The sequence below is a fragment of the Neolamprologus multifasciatus genome, chromosome 5 (genome assembly GCF_963576455.1).
Source record: "Neolamprologus multifasciatus chromosome 5, fNeoMul1.2, whole genome shotgun sequence".
Taxonomy (NCBI): Eukaryota; Metazoa; Chordata; class Actinopteri; order Cichliformes; family Cichlidae; genus Neolamprologus; species Neolamprologus multifasciatus.
Window position 1 is genome coordinate 24,226,601 of NC_140443.1, and position 19,031 is coordinate 24,245,631.

Below are 19,031 nucleotides of genomic sequence, written 5' to 3' on the forward strand. Positions count from 1 at the left end.
ACCTAGTGAGTCATGGAATTTCCAGCCTCTTAGACAACCTCTTATCGCAGATGCACAGAAAATTTTTTCCCAGACATCATCTCTCACACAAGAACACTTTTCTTTTTGGAGAAGCCACCCTAGACTGCCCATTATTTAAGTGTGCCCTGACATCCCCTGCTGATAATGTGTTCCTCTTGTTTGTGCTTCTCTGGCCACCAAACAGCTCGGCCACGTGCATACACTCTTTAACTACGAGACTGCAGCTGGATTCGTGCTTAGTTAAACAAACGCACTCAGCCATTACCTCGATCAGTGATACAGTATTAACCTCTGTATGGGTGTTGTGTGTGTATTTGTTGTGTAGGAGTTTGCCACCCTCACAAAGGAGCTGAACATATGCCGTGAGCAGCTGCTGGAGAAAGAGGAGGAAATATCTGAGCTGAAAGCAGAAAGGAACAACACCAGGGTATGTGTGTCTATGTGTGTGTGTCTTTGAGGGCGTGCGTGTTTGACGCTGATGAAAACAAACAATGTTTCTGGAATTAGTATTCTCTTTGGTCATGCATACATTGGTGTGTGTCTGTTCGTGCTGTAGCTGCTGTTGGAGCACCTGGAGTGTCTGGTGTCTCGTCACGAACGTAGTCTGAGAATGACAGTGGTGAAAAGACAGGCACCCCCACCATCTGGAGTCTCCAGCGAGGTGGAGGTCCTCAAAGCTCTGAAGTCGCTCTTTGAACACCACAAGGCTCTGGATGAAAAGGTGGACTCTCTCACACACGTTCTCTCACACACACACACACACACATAGTGCATGACTGAGGTTAGTTCTGACAAGTAAATGACAAATCTAGAAACTTGAGGACACAATATCTTAACAGTTTCTTGCTTCAAATGTGTCTTTTAACAGAATTTTTGCCCTTTTTCACTGTTTCTTAGTTATTGACGAACCTCTGTTTAGGACAAAAACAGACAGTGGCTGAAGTCATGAGACTTTATTAAGAGAAAACAGCATTGGCAACAGAATTGGACAGCAAATGGATGCAGATGAAAAAATAATCTGACTCTATATTAACCTCCTAAGACCTGAACTCTTCCACAGCATGCATTTTTAATTTCTCTTTGATATTTGGGCTGATTGGGACCCGATGAATGTAAAAGCAAAGAATCACCAGATTTTTTTTTTTTACCCGATTTTTGTTTCTAAGAAAAATGAGAGCCACATATGAAGATATTCGTTTAAAATTTTGATAAAACAGAGGCAGTATAATGTCCTTGTAAGTGGATATCAGGCCCTTGTAGAGCAAAATTTTGTATCTTGGTCTAGACAACCCAAAATGTGATGTCCACATATGTGGATGCCAGGTCCTAGGAGGTTAGTCATGTAGTTTAGATTGCTTTGCCTTGAAAGCTTAAAATAACTGATTAAACGTGTGGACGGTGTGTTTGGCAGGTGCGAGAGAGGCTTCGGGTGGCTCTGGAGCGGGTTGCCACCCTGGAGGGGCAGCTAGCAACTACCACGCAAGAGGTGAGCAATGCGTATCTATGTGCAGAGTTTTTATGTGTGTGTGTGTGTGTCTATGTGTGTCGTTGATGGTAAGTAAAACATCTGCTCAATCCCTAGTTGACATCTGGTAATGCCTCGAGTGTGATCGGATATACAACTTGCGTATCACGCTGTGTGAGAGTCTCTGTCTTCTCAATCCTCTGTTCATATACATAAAACATCTATGTATAGATGTGTGAAACATAGGGCTCAGGGGCAAGAATTGTCCTCGCAAAGACTCTAATTCAGCCTAATTAGGCTTTGGGAAAGGTGAAGGAGCGCATAGATTTAGAACTCTTAACTCTATTTTAATACGTTTCCAGCCTTTTCTATTGATAAAGACCTCCCCCGTTGTTTTTCACTACCTACTATACAAATATCTACTGAAAAATTTGTCCTCAGCAAACAGATCTTTTAATGTAATTTTACACATTTATCATGTAGACAAACTGAGACATGTTGTTGAAATTGGACTTATTTTCCTCATTAATACTTATCGGGGATTAAATGTGTAGCTAAATGTCTTTACACCGATGTAAAATGGGTTTGACATTCCTGATTTATACATTAAAAGGTAAACAAAGAGCAAATTCTTAATTTGATTCAAAATCAAACCTTGTTACTGTAAATTGCACTGATCAAAGAGTCTTATTTGACTAAAGCGAATCCTCCTTCGCACCTCTTTTCTTTTTTTTTTGAGCATTATTCATATTTGCAGATATGTAAAACATGAGAGATCTTGTTGTCTGGCAGCCATGCTTCCCTTTGGGAGGCTGGGTTCTGTTCTTGGATCGACTAAGTGACAAGAAAAGTAAGTACGTTTATTCAGTGTTCTTTTTTTGGTCTTTTTAATCTACGTTGCAGTTGAACATGGTGAGACAGAGGAAGGATGGTGACTCAATGGAGCGAACAGATGGATCCAAACCTACATGGAAGGTCTTCCTGGCTGTGTGATTGTTTTTGTGCTATGTGTTTTATTTTGTGCCTGCTGATAGTATTTGTCTGCCCGTCTGCTTTTGTATCTCCTTTCTGTCTTCCTCCTACACAGTGACCCACACATATCTATACACAAAGAAGCCTAAGGTAGCATAAATCTTCCTTTACCTTTCTGATCGCAAAAAAGGGTTGCTAACTCTTGCCCTTCATTCAAGCCTGGTTTGAGGCTGGGGCTGAAACAAACACGTGTGACTGTGAGTGGATCAGATAGAAAAACCAAAGATTTACATCTAAAAAGAAATGTATCAACTTTTTATTAAGAAAAAACAGAAGCATGGAGGATAGGCAGTGGGGGAGAAAGGAAGAGAGAACTGGCTAGAGTGTGGCCATTAGTAGGGTGAGTGCCGTTTAGATGTCACAGAGTGTGAAGTGTGCAAACACACACTCTGTTAGGACATTTATTGATGACACATGCTGCACTGCTGACAGCCACTGCCCTGCAGTGTTTTGCCACAAGTTCTCACTCCCAACTTATTACATGCAGATGCTTTGTCAGGAACCATTTCTTGCTACACAAGGGGTACCCCCATGAGAGCGTTTTCCATTGCACAGGACCACCTATAGTGTCAATTTTCCACATGAGGAAGAACAAAAGCCAAACCAGAAAAGTTTGTCTGCCTGGTACAGGTTTTTTTTTTATTTCTATGCCTTTTTTTGGTTAGGTTTAGGCATTAGATTGCGCGGCTTGGTTTATTGTAGCTTTAAAATATGCCATTTCACAACATAAAAGATTCAATATAAGGCAAAAATCTCTTTTTCTGTCAAGGACCTCTGACATTTTCTTGGCTACAGCAGTTACCTGCTCCTAGTGTCATCACTGCATGTCCCCCGACAATGACAACATCACCACATCCCTTTGGCTTTATCACATCTGGGACTTCTGTGTGACCTCTGCTAGCCCACCCTGCACTGTGAAAAACACAGCTAAAGTGCGAAGCCGACGAGTCCTGATAAGTTGAGAGTGAGAACGGACGGATGTTGCAACCAGCCCTCAGAGAGGAATGTTAAAAATTAAAATGCTGTTTTCAGCATTTACTCTATCCAAGAACATTACAGGGTCCTACACAGTGATAGTGACACACTCTCAGTTCATGAGCTTGTACCACGCTGTTTTACAGTCACAGGGAGCCACTTATGGATCCCCAGGTGTGCCATATTACACAGTTTCACACTATTTAGCCCTATTTCCCCGGGCATTTGTGTGAATCTTTACGTTTTTGTAAGGAAGTCATGCACAGGCAAGATGGAAACACAACGGAACAGAGGGGGTCCTACTAACTTTGGCTGCCCACTGCGTTGCTGTCTGAATGTGTCCCTGAAGATTTGTTTAATTAAGAGCCTGGAATTAACTGCACTCTGAGCTTTGGAAAGAAGAGAAACAACATCAAAACAACAACATGGCAGCCTACCCTCACATAACCCAACCCTGTATGCATAAAACCCACCACTCTTATCTAGGTCACTCAAGAACTTTATCAGCTCTAAAACTCTAAAACAAGAACTTTATCAGATACCCTCCAAACACAGCATGTAGATTTGCATCTGTGTAACACATGAGATGCATTTTATGTGAAAAGTGTATATAATGATGGATCTGCTAATTGTATGTGTCTGCCTTACAGAGACTTCCCAATGGCTCTATAGATGCCCACGATGACGGCAGCAGGGCGTCTGAGCTTCAGGAGTTGCTGGATCGGACCAATAAAGAGCTGGCTCAAAGCCGCGAGCACTGTGCCACTCTTAACCACCGCGTCACTGAGCTCGAGGCAGAGCTTGCGAATGCACGCAGAGAACTGAGCCGCAGCGAGGAGCTGTCAATCAAACAACAGAGGGAACAGAGAGAGGTGACAGTAAAGGATGGAGTCAAAAAATGTGCTTTGGTTCTGGGAGCAAGCAGTGGGCAGCAAAAATGTTCAACTTTGCAAGGAAGAAAAATTTAAATAACATTTTGCTGATTTATGAGGAAATGTCGTGGACCTCTATTACTCCCTATCTTGTTATTTCACAAAATAAGAAGATTTTTCTTATGCCATTGAGGTCTCAGTCCTTCAAAAAGACTGTAGCTATTTCAAGTAATTAATTTGAAGGAACTTTTTAAAGTTCATTACATTTTGGTAAAATATATATAAAATATGTATATATAATATATATAATATTAGTGACCCTTATTCCAACAATATATTTAATATACTTCTTTAATATTTAATAGATTTCTTTTCAAAGCAACATTAGTTATGCAATTAATATTAATATCAAGAAAGAAATATTATAATTATTGCAAAGTTACTATTAGTTAGCATATTGTGCAAAACAAAAAACTTTGCTTTTCTCTAATAAAACTTTTATTCCAAGTGTAATCCATACTATTATTTTAAAGCTTCCTTTGACTCTAGTATCCGTTCATTTTCAGTAATTTAGAGTAAACATTGTTTTTGTTGTATTTGTATATATGAAAAAACTCTGGGTCTGGGTCATATTGAAACCAATAACCAGCCAGTCCTCTTCAGCATGTCCTGTACCACAACCACTCACCGAGACACATCCCGGAGGCATCCTGATAAGATGCCCAAACCAGCTAAATTGTCTCCTATTAGTGTGGAGTAGTGGCTTTAGTCTGAGTCCCGCTGAAATAACCAACCTCCTCAGCCTTCATTTCTCCCACTTGTATCCCTGGTCTTATTATTTTAGTCACCCATGACCATAGGTGAAGGTGGAATGTAAATACAATTGACCTATAAATTGACATCAGCACCAATCTGCCTGTTGGTCTTCCACTCCACCATCACGTGAACAGGACCCTATGATGCTTAAATTCTTCCATATGGTGTAGCAACTCATGCTAGACCTGGAGTGTGCACACCGCCCTTATTCATCTGAGAGTCATGACCTAATAGTCAAAAGTGTTACTTCTCATCCAGTGTTTCACACTCAGCTGCAAACAGCCACAGTGCAAGTCGGAGGTCACTGTCTGATGAAGCTACCAGAACCACATCATCTGCAAAAAGCAGAGACAATATTCAAAGACCACCAAATCCTCTACCCTCCACCTCCAGCTGCCTCTAGAAATTCTGTCCATAAATATTATGAACAGAATCGGTGACAAAGTGCAGGCCTGCCTGCTCAGTGTGACTTACCGCTGGCAATGCGACCCAAGCTCTCACTGCAGCTGTACAGGGACCAGAAACGACTGGAAACAACTTAAAGCTAATCAGACACAACAGGCAGTTTTAGCACACAGTTTGCCACAAGCTTTGCTCAGGGCAGGGCTGTGACAGGAGGATGGGGCAGTTGCTTACTTGCCGTCTGTGATTCAGGAGAAAAGGTAGCGTTTGTTGTCAGCCGATATTCCAACTAAGTGTTGGACATACATGAATGAGTTTTCCTCATTCCCAGAGATGATGAATCCAGCGATGAAGTCTTTTTTCTTTAAAATGACTGACAGAGTTCCCATACATCTCCTGGATAAAGTGTGTTCCTTTAATTTAGGAACCGTGGCAAACATTAACTGAATACTGAAAAATAAATCGGTATACTATCTATCTGGTTATACACAGGGGAGAAGTACAGTATAAGCAGTAAACAAGGATCACTTAGCAGTCACTTCCATCTTGGTCCACCGTAGCAGCGTAGGCATTTTGATCAGTGTACAGTGTTCAGTGTTTAAAAACGCACTGATGAAAACCTGGAGATGGATAAAAACTAAAGCTTAGCTAAAAACATTTGCTCCCTGCATGTGTAGTAGACGTGATCGACTGTTACTATATGACTTGATTGTTAATGTTGTGTTTCTCCACCTGCAGAGAGAAGATATGGAGGAGAGGATAACGACATTGGAGAAACGCTATCTGGCTGCTCAGCGAGAGACGACACACATCCACGACCTCAACGACAAGTTGGAAAACGAACTGGCCACCAAGGACTCTCTGCACCGACAGGTAACACTCGGCAGCATTAGCCACACACAGTTAAAAAGCCAACAGTCTGCATAATGAGCTTTATTACAGGCTGAGTGCATAATTGTCATTCAGAAACATGCATTTGTAGATAATTGTTTTTAAAACAAAAGTTAACTGGAAATAGATGATGGTTGACCTGCTTAATGTCACCTTCCGAAACAAACAACAAGGTAGGCATTTCTGTCATAAACAAAATGAAAAATGTCAATGAAAAATGTTTTCATTCCTCTGCTGTATTCAGGCATCCTGGACTATTTTATAATGTTAATGTGTTGTTAAGGGATACTAGAAATATCACATTTATTTTGATACACTGTGACATAAGTGTATTAATTGTGCATCCAGGCTTATGTGTGCTGTTTTTATTTCTTTTTTTCTCCTGAAACATTTTAATATTTCATGCCTCGACCATCTGCAAAAATACATTTAAAGTTTGGGAGAGTATTATCATCAGTGAGTGAGCAATCGAAACAGGCTGCTCCGAGGTTCATGTGTAGTTCAGGGTGAATCTAAGTTCAGCTCCACATGGGAAACACCAGCAACATCCTCTGTGAATGACCATATGTTATGTCCTTGCTACTCGCTGGCTGCAGTAGACTGATTACACCTCTCTTGTGATTGCAATAATATCACTCGTGTGTGTGTGTGTGTGCGTGCGTGCGTGCGTGCGTGCGTGCGTGCGTGCGTGTGTCTGTCTGTCTGTCTGTCAGAGTGAGGAGAAGGTGCGCCAGCTGCAGGAGATGCTGGAGATGGCAGAGCAGAGGCTGGCTCAGACCATGAGGAAGGCTGAGACACTGCCAGAGGTAGAGGCTGAACTGGCACAGAGAGTGGCAGCGCTCTCCAAGGTAACACACACACACACACACACACACACACACACACACACAAAGCTGTCGAAGCTTTTGCAAATGTTACTGATATAACAAGATTCACATGGCTTACAAATAAAAAACATAGATAAGCTTGCAGGAGAGCAGTGTTCTTCTTGAGGCAGTTGTACAGACATGTTCGTGTCTCCCCCTGCAGGCCGAGGAACGCCATGGCAACGTGGAGGAGCGGCTCAGACAGCTGGAGTCACAACTGGAGGAGAAGAACCAGGAGCTAGGAAGGGTGTGTGTGCGCCTGTGTGTATGTGTGCAGCAGCCCTGCAGGTTCTCTCTGACCTCTCACGATAATGCGTGCATGTGCGGGCTGATGCCCCACATTAGCTGGATGCCTTGACTCTTGGCTGTGTGCTCCCTCATGCATACGTGTACATACGCAAACACACAGGAAACACACATTCAAGAAGAGTTCTTTATTTTCCCGGTGCACTGTTGCATGAATTCAAACCGAATTCACATATCTTGCTGCAACACATGCATACACACCCCTCTCCCCTATAAGACTGATTGGCTGCTATCTTTAGACTCTGAATAATTCACGCAAGGCTAATTTCTCTCTTTCTCCATGCAATCTCACGACTATATTTAGCAAAAAGAGCTTTCTGAGGATTCAGATGGGTGTTTGTGTTTCCCCATGTCAATTTAGGTGAATTAAATTACTGCAGAGTACATATTAAGCAGAGCGCTTCACGTTTAAGAGAAGCCATTTAACCCCCCTTTTTTTATCATGATGTAAATGACTGTAATTAAATCATTCAGACTGTTAGATCCATTGTTGGCCAAGAAGACCTAGATCTGGCAGCTGGTGATCTAGGGCTAAATACACACTTCATCCTTTAATCCGTGTAGAGATGCCTGATTAGCTGCATAAATACACCCACGTTGAGTCTGTATCAAAGAGAAAATTTGATGATGTCATTCCCCTCGTCTGGTTTCTCCGTCTCTGCTCATCAGGCTCGTCAGAGGGAGAAAATGAACGAGGAGCACAACAAGCGTTTATCTGACACTGTGGATCGTCTACTCACCGAGTCCAATGAAAGGCTGCAGCTACATTTGAAAGAACGCATGGCTGCCCTGGAGGACAAGGCAAGGCCTGTGCACACGCGCTCATCAAAGCAACAGCATCATCTCATATTGTTGTTGTTTATGGTTCACAAACCAAATTAATGCGCAGTACAAGACATGTTCTTCTTCGAGGACAGATCTGTTCAGATGCAGGGTCATGTCTGGTTTGTTTTGTTTTGTTTTGTTTTTTCTCAGAACGCTCTCATTCAGGACCTCGAGAACTGCCAGAAACAACTTGAAGAATTTCACCACACCAGGGTTAGTATGGCTTTGGTGAATCACCTAAAAACCATTAAAAAAACACAATTGTCTTCTTGCTTTCAACGTTCCTGCCTCATAATAACCGGTGACTTTTTACAAAAATACAGTTTTCTTGTCCATGTGTCTTGACTCTTTTAATTTCATAAAAATGTTAGGAGGTGATATGAATCAAGTCATGTTATGGATTAAATTTCCCACAACCATACAAAAAGTAGCTGAAATGACCTCCACTTTAAAAACTAGCTAACCACCTTCAAGAGTTAGTCAAACCTATTGGGAATATTTGTTATAAGCAAGGCTAATTTTGGCATGGCACAGTGACAGTGACACAGAGTCAGGTCAATATGTCTTGCTTTTTTCTTATACTTAGTGCACAAACAACCAATATCCATTTAGTACTTTAGTTGTTCTAAGGCTGAGCACACATTTTTCTTTAATACTTAAAAGAATATTCATCCTTGATAAAATATTTTTGTAAGCTAGACTTTTTACTTGGACTTTTACTTAAAGTAAAAAGTAAAAAGACTTTGAATTTTACCTTAGTCTTGCTATTTTTTGCTTAAGAAAAAAATCTATTGTCCACAATGCCTCCATTTTTCCTTTAGGAACGGCTGATTGGAGAGATTGACAAGCTAAGAACTGAGATTGACCATTTGAAACGCCGCAGTGGGGCTTTTGGAGATGGAACTCACCCTCGGTACATATAGCTGTTCCTCTGCGTTCCTCCTCGTTCCTCTGTCCTCCCTCATACCACCATTTATACTTTACCGTACTATCTGTCATTTTTTCTGATCTGTTCCACGTATAAAATTGCAGATCTCACTTGGGTAGCTCCAGCGATCTTCGCTTCTCCGTGGTTGAGGGCCAGGATGGCCACTACAGCACAACTGTGATCAGGCGGGCACAAAAGGGCAGACTTTCAGCGCTGCGAGACGACCCAAACAAGGTGGTTATTGTGTTTTTTGTTTTTCATATCCCCAAAGAAACCCCACAGCTCCTTGCATACACACACAAACATGATTGCAGAGATCGAGATCTCATTTCAACTGCTCTTCTAACCACATGCAGCTGCTTACGGGTGCTTAATCCAGGTTCATATCTGCTTTGCTAGTAAGTGTCAGTGCTTGGCTGATGTGTGATGATCCTCATGCCTAACTTCCCATTTTCTACTAACCTCTGTGTCTTCCTGTCTCTCTCACTTGCTGCCATGGACATGCTGTGTGATGTAAGTTTCCTGTTCATCCATTTATTCTCATAGCTGGCCACAAGTGTCATATAGTGATTTTTAAGTGTATTGCATTTAACCAGGACTCATCCATGCAACACGTTCTTTATGTATATTTATGTGTTTTTTTCAAGGATGTGTTGTATTTGTGTTGTTTTAAAAAATAACCATTGTTGGTGTGCGTATGCCAATGTGTATATGCTCTCTTTAGGTGTGTGCGGTGTTTGAACAGGACTACCCATCTCTGCGTGGGAGTGTCAGCCACCTCCTTGGCAGCGACATCGAAGCAGAGTCAGACCTGGATGATGATGTTAGCTCAGCCCTGCTTTCGCCCAGCGGTCAATCAGATGCTCAGACTCTGGCCCTCATGCTGCAGGAGCAGCTTGATGCTATCAATGAAGAGATAAGGTGGCGTATTACAGGCACATTACATTGCAGCTTCAGTCCCCGTGGGGAAGTTGGGATCAGTGCAACACCAAGAAAAAAGATACAGATAGGAAAAGTTCACAATACCAAATACAATACCAAACCAGGTACATGAAAAGGAACATGATGACGACTGTGCAACTAAATAAAGGTGCTGGAAAAAAAAGGCCCGGAGTCAGACAGAATGCACCATGACCGATAGAGACATTTTATTTAGAGTCATCTCAAGGTCCCCATACTGTAACGTAAAGACCCTATAATAATACAGATAGAAAACTAATGATCCACTGATCCCCTATGGGCAAGCAGTAGTGGAAACAAAAAAACTTCATTATAACAAAAAGACACCTCCAGGCTCAGGAATAGAGGCCGTCTGCTGTGACCAGTTGTGTAGACGAGTAACCAAAGAGAGAAAGGAGGGCACAAAAAGATAACAAAAAAGCATAAAGGACAAAGCACAAACTACACCAGACAGAAGGCACAAAGCTACTGGCATATAATAAATGCATTGACAGTGAAAGAGAGGAAAGCAGAGGAGAGGAGGTGCTCAGTGTATCATGGGAGGTCTCCAGAAGGCTGACTCTATAGCAGCATAACTGACTGGTGTTTCAAGGTCATCTAATACACACATAATGGAAAGTTTGATCAAAAAGACGTCTTTTAATCTTAATATTAAAAGCATTGGGGAAGGTATAGCTCTGAAAAAAAAAAAGGTCTGAACACTCGTTCCATGCAAGAGGATAGCTGAAGGCTCGGCCTCTACTTTTGGAACCTCTATGAACCACAAGTAAGGCTGCTCTATTGTAATAATATGGTGCTGTGAGGCTTTTAAGATGCGATGAAACCTGATCATTCAGGACTTTGTGAATTCAACTTCCTGATTAAAAGAGCTTTTAAAGAGTCAACGGATAAATGCAAAAAAGAAAAAAAGTGAGAAGTATAGTTGTGAGTAAATCATCAAGTGGAAGGCGGAAACAAAATGCAATTACTGTATACAAAAAATAGACACAGAGATGATTTCAGGTTGATAGAAACTGGCTTATTTTTCCTGCTGAAACAGGATGCTATTTTCTTTTTCTTTTTTTTAACAGTTTATACTAAACAAGGTCGTCTTTTTGACACCTCACAATATGCTGCAGGAAAGAAATTGCAAAGTAGCTGCTGATTATGCTGCAAAAGAGTCACACTCCCTCAAAGCAATAAAATCGTAGTTACACTAATGGAATTTTATATCCATTATTTTGGGATTATTGCTCTTTTTCATCACACTTTATCCAGTTTATTTAATATCATATATTACTGTTTCCTAGATTTACTGAAAACAAGAAACATTTTATCACTGCGTGCAGAACAAGAACTAAAGATGAAAAAAAATTCAAAGTAAATAGGAAAGTAATTATTATGGATTTTAAATTACTTTATTGATCACTGCAAATATATTATCTGTAACGTACGAGTTAGTTAAGAGACAGCAGGCCAAATGCTCGACTTTACCGGGTATCTGTGCGTGTTCGTGTGTCCAGGATGATTCAGGTAGAGAGGGAGTCTGCAGACCTGCGCTCCGACGAGATTGAGTCTCGCGTGAACAGCGGCAGCATGGATGGACTCAATGTGACGCTACGACCACGGGCCCTGCCCACTTCCGCCACTGCTCAGTCCCTGGCATCATCATCCTCCCCACCCACCAGCGGCCACTCTACACCCAAACATCACGGGCGCAATACCAGCCACCATCTAGGCATAATGACTCTGGTCAGAAAGCACACACGTGCTAAGCCTGTCATATACACACAGTGGAAGTTAAACAAAAGTGATCTTACCATGGGCTGTTTTGTTTCTTTTAGCCAAGCGACTTGAGAAAACACAGAAGGAAAGTAGCAGTAAGTTTGCAAATGCATCTTATATCCAACAGTCTGGGTTTTTTGACAGTTTGTCTCACTGTCTACTTTTCCATCTAAGCTGAGTTACCTTTGTTTTTTTCAGTCCCCAGTGGAAGTGGACAAAGCAACTATCAAGTGTGAGACATCACCTCCGTCTTCCCCCCGCAGTTTACGGCTGGAAACCAATTTTGCCCAGTTCACTGGCAGTTTGGAGGATGGACGAGGGTAAATACACACATTCACACGCTCACACTAGCAGTAACACACAGCGAGTAAATGAAGACAAACTGTCACACTAGAGAGGACAAAAGCAAAGGTCTAAGTACCAGATTTAACAAAAACATACTACTATGTGGGCACCAAATTATTGTTGATGGTAATGTAAATGCCATATTAATACTATTTTGGCTACTCTTTGCTGCAGCAAACAGAAGAAAGGAATCAAATCATCCATTGGGCGATTGTTTGGAAAAAAAGAGAAGGGACGAATGGACCAAACTGTTAGCAGGGAAGGACAGCCTCTACCAGCTTTATCAGGTACATTGCAGACTACAAACCACATAACTGCCCACGTTCACCCACGCTGTATGAGTGATTGTGCATTTACAGAGAAAGAGACACATATACTTATTTAAACTAATTTAATTACATGTAAATCTTCCATGTCATTTTGTTACACAAGTACCATATAAAATGTTACATGAATGATTAATTATTTGACCGATAAATAAATCTTTGATTTTATATGTTTCAGTTGCATTTTACTCAAAATCTGTGCTTCATGTTTATCAAGTATGAAGAATCAATATTTTGAGGGTGTCATATTTCAGACTTTGAGATGGGGATCGGTGACACTATGACTCTGGGAAAACTGGGCACGCAGGCTGAGAGGGACCGAAGACTGAAGAAAAAGTAATGATCAATTTGTTTTTCAGTTGTTGCTAAAATGATTTAGAAAGCCATCTTTTTTTATTACTTACTTACACGTCTGCCTTTACTTTTAATACCCTCCTTAGGCATGAACTTCTGGAAGATGCAAGAAAAAAAGGCCTGCCATTTGCTCAGTGGGATGGACCTACTGTTGTCTCATGGCTAGAGGTATTCCACTAATCTGCAAACCCTCCCCAGTTTCCATAAAAGTGAGCTCTATTTATGCCAGGCTGCCATCTGTAGGAGGGGAATGCAGTATTATCAGTTACCGAGCTGACACGTGGCCTGATCTGCACTAACTTCTTCTATAATTATGACCATTTATGGGGAGAGAGGTAATGACGTTGAATGTCTTGATGACTCTCACCAGCTGTGGGTGGGTATGCCAGCCTGGTATGTGGCAGCTTGTCGTGCCAACGTGAAGAGCGGAGCCATCATGTCAGCTCTGTCAGACACAGAGATCCAGCGGGAGATTGGCATCAGCAACCCTCTGCACCGGCTCAAACTCCGCTTGGCCATCCAGGAGATGGTCTCTCTCACCAGCCCCTCTGCGCCGCTCACTTCCAGAACGGTAAACAAACACACCCACTGCACCTCAGATAACACAACTAAATGTTTCTTACAGGCACATAATTATGCAAACATAAATACTTAATATATGAGTAAATAAGCTCCTCGAGCAAAGAAAAAAAATCCAGGAATGTGACATGAACAGTTTTTCAAAAGCTGATCCACTTTTCGTCTTAAGCTTCACTCTGCACTCTCAAGTGATGCCTCCTCACACTTCTTTTGTGCTTCTGTTCAGACTGCAGTAGAGGCTTGATTCATGCCTTCAACTAGGCTGACTTGTCCTTTTCAGCTGCCATAAATTGCATGGGTTACCGTGGGGAAACAACACACAACTAGTGCCAGATAAAGCTACAAACTACCTGCCTGAAATACACTCCCTCCCTTGGCATCACTCAACACAATGTTTGTCTCTGTGTGTGTGTGTGTCTTTTTGTCTGTGTGTGTGGGTGCGTGGGGGTTGAAATGTGTGAAAATATACATGAGTGCATTCTTGGGTGTGTTTGTGTGCGCCTGCGTGTATGCATGATTTTTTTTTTCATGTCTGTGTGTGTGTGTTTGGGTGTGTTCTCGTCCTCTGAGCAGTCCTCCGGAAATGTGTGGGTGACTCATGAAGAGATGGAGAACCTGGCTTCCTCCACTAAAGCGGTTAGTACCATCTGGGTGCTCCCTTCCCCATTACCCCCACCTGACACCCTCTCACGCTCACACTGTCCCCACCGTGACACACATATGTCCTCTCCTGGAAGACCCCTTTGAAATGTCGACTAAACCATACACTAATATGCATTAATGCTTCTGCTGGTATTTGTATGTGGATTGGATGCTAACTGATGTAAACTGTGGTCATGTGATCTGCGTCTTCATGCAAAGGTCAATTAATACTATGAGTGCTGATATGTAATTACTGCAAAGATCTTGCGTGCGTATGTTTCTGAATGTTTAGTATGTGTGTGCTTGATTAGCTCCTGTCGCTCTAACTCAAACATTATCTTTACCATGCTGCTACTCAGGAGAATGAGGAAGGCAGCTGGGCACAGGTGAGGCTGCTGATCTGCAAAAATCTGTCTACATACAGAGTGAAAGTGTACAGAGGCTCACACACAGATATTGCCACAATTGTGTGGCTACTCTTGTGAGGACATGCGACAACATAATGCATTCTTTTGCCCCTTCCTTATCACTTTCTCAGTGCTATTGTTATCTGTTATCTGATATTAAACCTAAAAAGGTTATAAACCTCAAACAGGCCTTGGTGTGAAAGGGTGTGAGGACTCTAAGGACTAGCATTCGGGTCCTCACTGTTTGATATGTCCTCACTTTGATGATCAAAAACTCAAAGTGGTCCCCATGTAGATAACTGGACAGGTACACACTTAAATAAAGTTACAATTCAAGTTACAGTGTGTAAAATAGATAAAACCAATAGATATCAGTAGATAGAAAATTGCACTCACCGTTCCACTTCAGTTACGGTGGCTGCTATAGGACAAAACACTCTGGCTGCCGATCATCTGTGGGCGATCTGTGGCTGTCGATATGCCAGGTGTCCATATCTATTCATTCTGATGGAGGATATAAAACTGGCGTTCTACGTCTGTGGCCGGTCTCTGGCCGGTCTCTGGCCACATGCATAAAACTTGATTAGGAAAAATGGCGATCTCCATCTCCACCACTGTATACAAGATGGAGGGGTAACACAAACCAGCAGTTATTTTGTATGTATTTGTTAATGGAGTAATTCTACGTTTATGAGGATCCATCAGTTTGTTGGAAGATGTAATTATCAGTGTGTATATATAAATAAAATAAACACTCAAAAATGAATGACTGTACCTTTAAGTCAACTTTGTTTTAAGATTATATATAAATAATAGTAGTGTGTGACATAAATATATAACAATGATATGAAGCGATAATTATTTTCTACCTATTAATAGGTGGGTTATATAGCTTAACCAGCAGCTGTTGTTGAATGTAAACAAAATATTAAGTCTGTTGTTAGCATTCTTGCGTCTGTTAACAGGGGTATAAAAAGCACTGAAAACATTTCTGGCTAAGAAAAACATAAGTGCTACTTATTTGTCTCAGTGTACCACTAAGATATTAGCATAAACCAGACTGCCTCACGGACAGATAGATAGAGAAAGATAGATTTGTACTATGTAAAAGTGGTACCGTATAAAGTAAAATACACTAGAAGACAGATTTTTTTTTTAATATATGTACATAAAATGCAGTGGAAGCGATAATATATACATGTGATTTAAAGAAGTAATAGATATGTAAAATGGAGCCATAAACATTGTTCAGTCCAAATTATTCCCTGTGAAAAATATCTCAGGCAGTTTTTCTAGTCTTTCATCTTTCTGTTATACTCATCATTGGATGCTGTTCTCCCTTACAGACTTTGGCATATGGAGACATGAATCATGAGTGGATAGGAAATGAATGGCTGCCCAGCCTTGGTCTGCCTCAGTACCGCTCCTACTTCATGGAGTGTCTGGTGGACGCAAGAATGCTGGACCATCTGACCAAGAAGGACCTAAGGAGCCACCTCAAAATGGTGGACAGCTTCCACAGGTCTGTAGCTGTGGCCATTAGCTTAGCTTCTGTTTGATCCGCTTTCTCTTTCATCTGCTAACTGGGTGCATTAGCAATGGAGATGAGAAGGCTAATGGTGTATATGTGCTGCTCTGTGTTTGTGTCGGTCTGTGTATTAGGGCTAGTCTGCAGTATGGGATTATGTGCTTGAAAAGACTCAATTATGACAGGAAAGACCTAGAGCGGCGGAGAGAGGATAGCCAACATGACATGAAAGGTAGAGTTTACACACACCCTTATACACACATAGTAATAAAAAAAACCATAACATTCATAAGCAAGCACGCATCGACACATCGAGAGTCTCGTCAGGCCAGAGTACCACCTAGTGGTTTTATCTGATAGCGTCAGGTTGGACTGAGCCTTCAAACAGCTGCTCCTTCAACTGTCAAAAAGCCAATCTTATGATCTAAAACCTCACTTGCCAAAAGTGCTCCACACACACAGACACATGCACACACTTAGACCTAGCCAGACCTCTCGCTCTTCTGACCTTGAGTTCAGCACATGAACTTGACTCAGCTGTCGTGTCAGATCAGAATCCTGCCCTGTTTAAACACGCATAAACACACACACACATGCACACACCCCGCCTGTTCCAACTTCGAAAGCTGGCTGACAGCTGTGCTTTAAATGAACAAAGGGAGTGTGCCCGTGAGTTGACACTATGTGGACCTGCACATTATCTCTCTATTGCTTTCTCTGAACCTTTCTACAAATGACATTTATTTTACTTCAGGCTGGTCTGTTTAAAAAAAAGTTTGGATATATTAATCATTCACAGTAATCATATACAGTATATTAAAAAGTAATAACATTTGTCAGTCTCAACATTTAACATTTTTGTGCAATTTTCTGGTATATATAATAATGTTAACAATACATAAGATTTTACACAGTGTCACAGCTTTTTTGGGACAGATTAATGTTGACAGTCTGTCAGCATTGATATGTACCATGTATCGGATTTATTCTTCCTTTATTGTAGATGTTTTGGTGTGGACCAATGAGCAGGTGATCCACTGGGTCCAGTCCATTGGTCTAAGGGAGTATAGCGGCAACTTGCTGGAGAGTGGCGTTCATGGAGCACTCGTCGCTCTGGATGAAACTTTCGACTACAGCAGCCTAGCACTCATCCTGCAGATTCCTATGCAGAACACACAGGTAGTTATAAAAGAAAATAGATTTAATGACTGCTGACACTCGACATGGAATGACTGAACTGATTTTTAGGGGAAGAAAAGTTAGATTTTTGTATAACAAAATTTAAAGTTTAGTTTTGTCCATTTTATAAGGAATTATGAAAAAAGTACAAAGTCTCTGTGCAGAATATTGACTTAAACCTAAAATAAACCAGTAAGTTGTGTTTAATTTCAAATTGCAATATCTCACACATTTTACCCATTCAATTTTTGTATAGTGAACAGGTATCGTTACCCAGAATTCAACTATTTTCTGGCCAGGTTTCAGTACACATTAGCAATCTGGCCCAGTTGTCTATATTTAAAAGTCATAGGCTCCAGCCTGCCTGCAACCCTGAATTGGATATGCAGAAGAAAAGGGATGTACTGATTGATGGATGTTCAACCAAAAAATGTTTTTTATATTTAGAGGTTGTTTTACTGTATTCAACGGGTTTTTGTTTTTCAGGCACGACAGGTTCTGGAGAGGGAATTCAACAACCTGTTAGCTTTAGGGACTGACCGCAGACTCGAGGAGGTACCTCTCAAGCTACTATATAAATCAAATACAGTGTTGTTTGAAGAAGGCAAATTTCCTCACCTTGCTTTTCTGTCTTTGAAGAGTGGAGATGACAAGTCCTTTCGACGCTCTCCATCATGGCGCAAGAGGTTTCGGGCACGTGAAGGAGGGACTGGGCTGGGGATGATGGCAGGCTCCATGGAAACGCTGCCAGCTGGCTTCCGCATGCCGTCCATGTCCATGCCGCCTTCTATGAATTTGGCATCCAAGAAACAGCTTCAACCTGAAGGTATGTTACAATACTAAGCAATACCTAGTTCATTTTCTGTATGTAGCTATGAGCCTCACTGTGGTTGCCTTGACTAACTGCATGTCGTGTCCTCTCTGTCTTGCTGTGCACAAAATCAATTGCGTGCAATGCTCTCAAGCTCCTCCCCCAGCAACCCCGAGACTTGATCCCTCGGCTGTGCGGACCTATTCATGTTAACTACTCTCTACTTACTAACAGGAGCGTTAATGCTGACAGGTAAGCGAACAGAAGCTGGACAGGATACTGTGGTCACAGCTAGCATTGTAGGACTGTGACTCTAACTTTCAAGAGGCAATTAACAAAAGGTGTGCAGGCTAAGCCTGAGAGTTTACTACTGCATATACAATAGATCAATCAAAGCAGAAGCTGCATCCAAAATTGTAATCATCATCATTCAATTCAGTTCTTTTTTATATATATAGAGAGAGCTCAATCACAATAAGAGTTGCCTCAAGGAGCTGTATATTCTAAGGTAAAGATGCCTTCTATGAGCAAGCACTTGGCGATAGTGGGAAGGAAAAACTCCCTTTTAACAGGACGAACCCTCCTGCAGAACCAGGCTCAGGGAGACAGAACAAAAGAGACACTGTGGAAGACTGGCAGCATGTTTTCATCACCTACCTGAGCTGGTGGGTGGCGTTAACACCCAAGTAGAGAAATACAACGGCTCGAGAAAGTAGGATTTTCTAATTCATACCATA

At 41.6% G+C, this 19,031-nt stretch overlaps 1 protein-coding gene across 5 annotated transcripts in view; it reads left to right on the top strand.

Annotated features, from left to right (window-relative positions):
- Positions 1-19,031, top strand: part of ppfia4 (PTPRF interacting protein alpha 4) — a 62,837-nt gene that overhangs the window by 40,686 nt on the left and 3,120 nt on the right. For 3 of the 5 annotated variants that reach the window (XM_085159678.1, XM_085159679.1, XM_085159682.1), the window contains 28 exons: positions 347-448; positions 578-742; positions 1,433-1,507; positions 2,390-2,461; positions 4,144-4,365; positions 6,322-6,456; positions 7,188-7,322; positions 7,504-7,587; positions 8,316-8,447; positions 8,622-8,684; positions 9,293-9,384; positions 9,504-9,633; positions 10,124-10,320; positions 11,862-12,090; positions 12,183-12,218; positions 12,322-12,443; positions 12,643-12,755; positions 13,049-13,130; positions 13,235-13,316; positions 13,519-13,719; positions 14,301-14,363; positions 14,729-14,755; positions 16,123-16,298; positions 16,439-16,536; positions 17,308-17,483; positions 17,970-18,038; positions 18,123-18,309; positions 18,449-18,546. In XM_085159678.1, coding sequence (XP_085015804.1) covers positions 347-448; positions 578-742; positions 1,433-1,507; positions 2,390-2,461; positions 4,144-4,365; positions 6,322-6,456; positions 7,188-7,322; positions 7,504-7,587; positions 8,316-8,447; positions 8,622-8,684; positions 9,293-9,384; positions 9,504-9,633; positions 10,124-10,320; positions 11,862-12,090; positions 12,183-12,218; positions 12,322-12,443; positions 12,643-12,755; positions 13,049-13,130; positions 13,235-13,316; positions 13,519-13,719; positions 14,301-14,363; positions 14,729-14,755; positions 16,123-16,298; positions 16,439-16,536; positions 17,308-17,483; positions 17,970-18,038; positions 18,123-18,309; positions 18,449-18,507 — 3,324 coding nt within the window. In that variant the 3' untranslated portion in view covers positions 18,508-18,546. The remainder of the gene's footprint in view (positions 1-346; positions 449-577; positions 743-1,432; positions 1,508-2,389; positions 2,462-4,143; positions 4,366-6,321; positions 6,457-7,187; positions 7,323-7,503; positions 7,588-8,315; positions 8,448-8,621; positions 8,685-9,292; positions 9,385-9,503; positions 9,634-10,123; positions 10,321-11,861; positions 12,091-12,182; positions 12,219-12,321; positions 12,444-12,642; positions 12,756-13,048; positions 13,131-13,234; positions 13,317-13,518; positions 13,720-14,300; positions 14,364-14,728; positions 14,756-16,122; positions 16,299-16,438; positions 16,537-17,307; positions 17,484-17,969; positions 18,039-18,122; positions 18,310-18,448; positions 18,547-19,031) is intronic. The other 2 variants (XM_085159680.1, XM_085159681.1) reach the window with 2 other exon arrangements.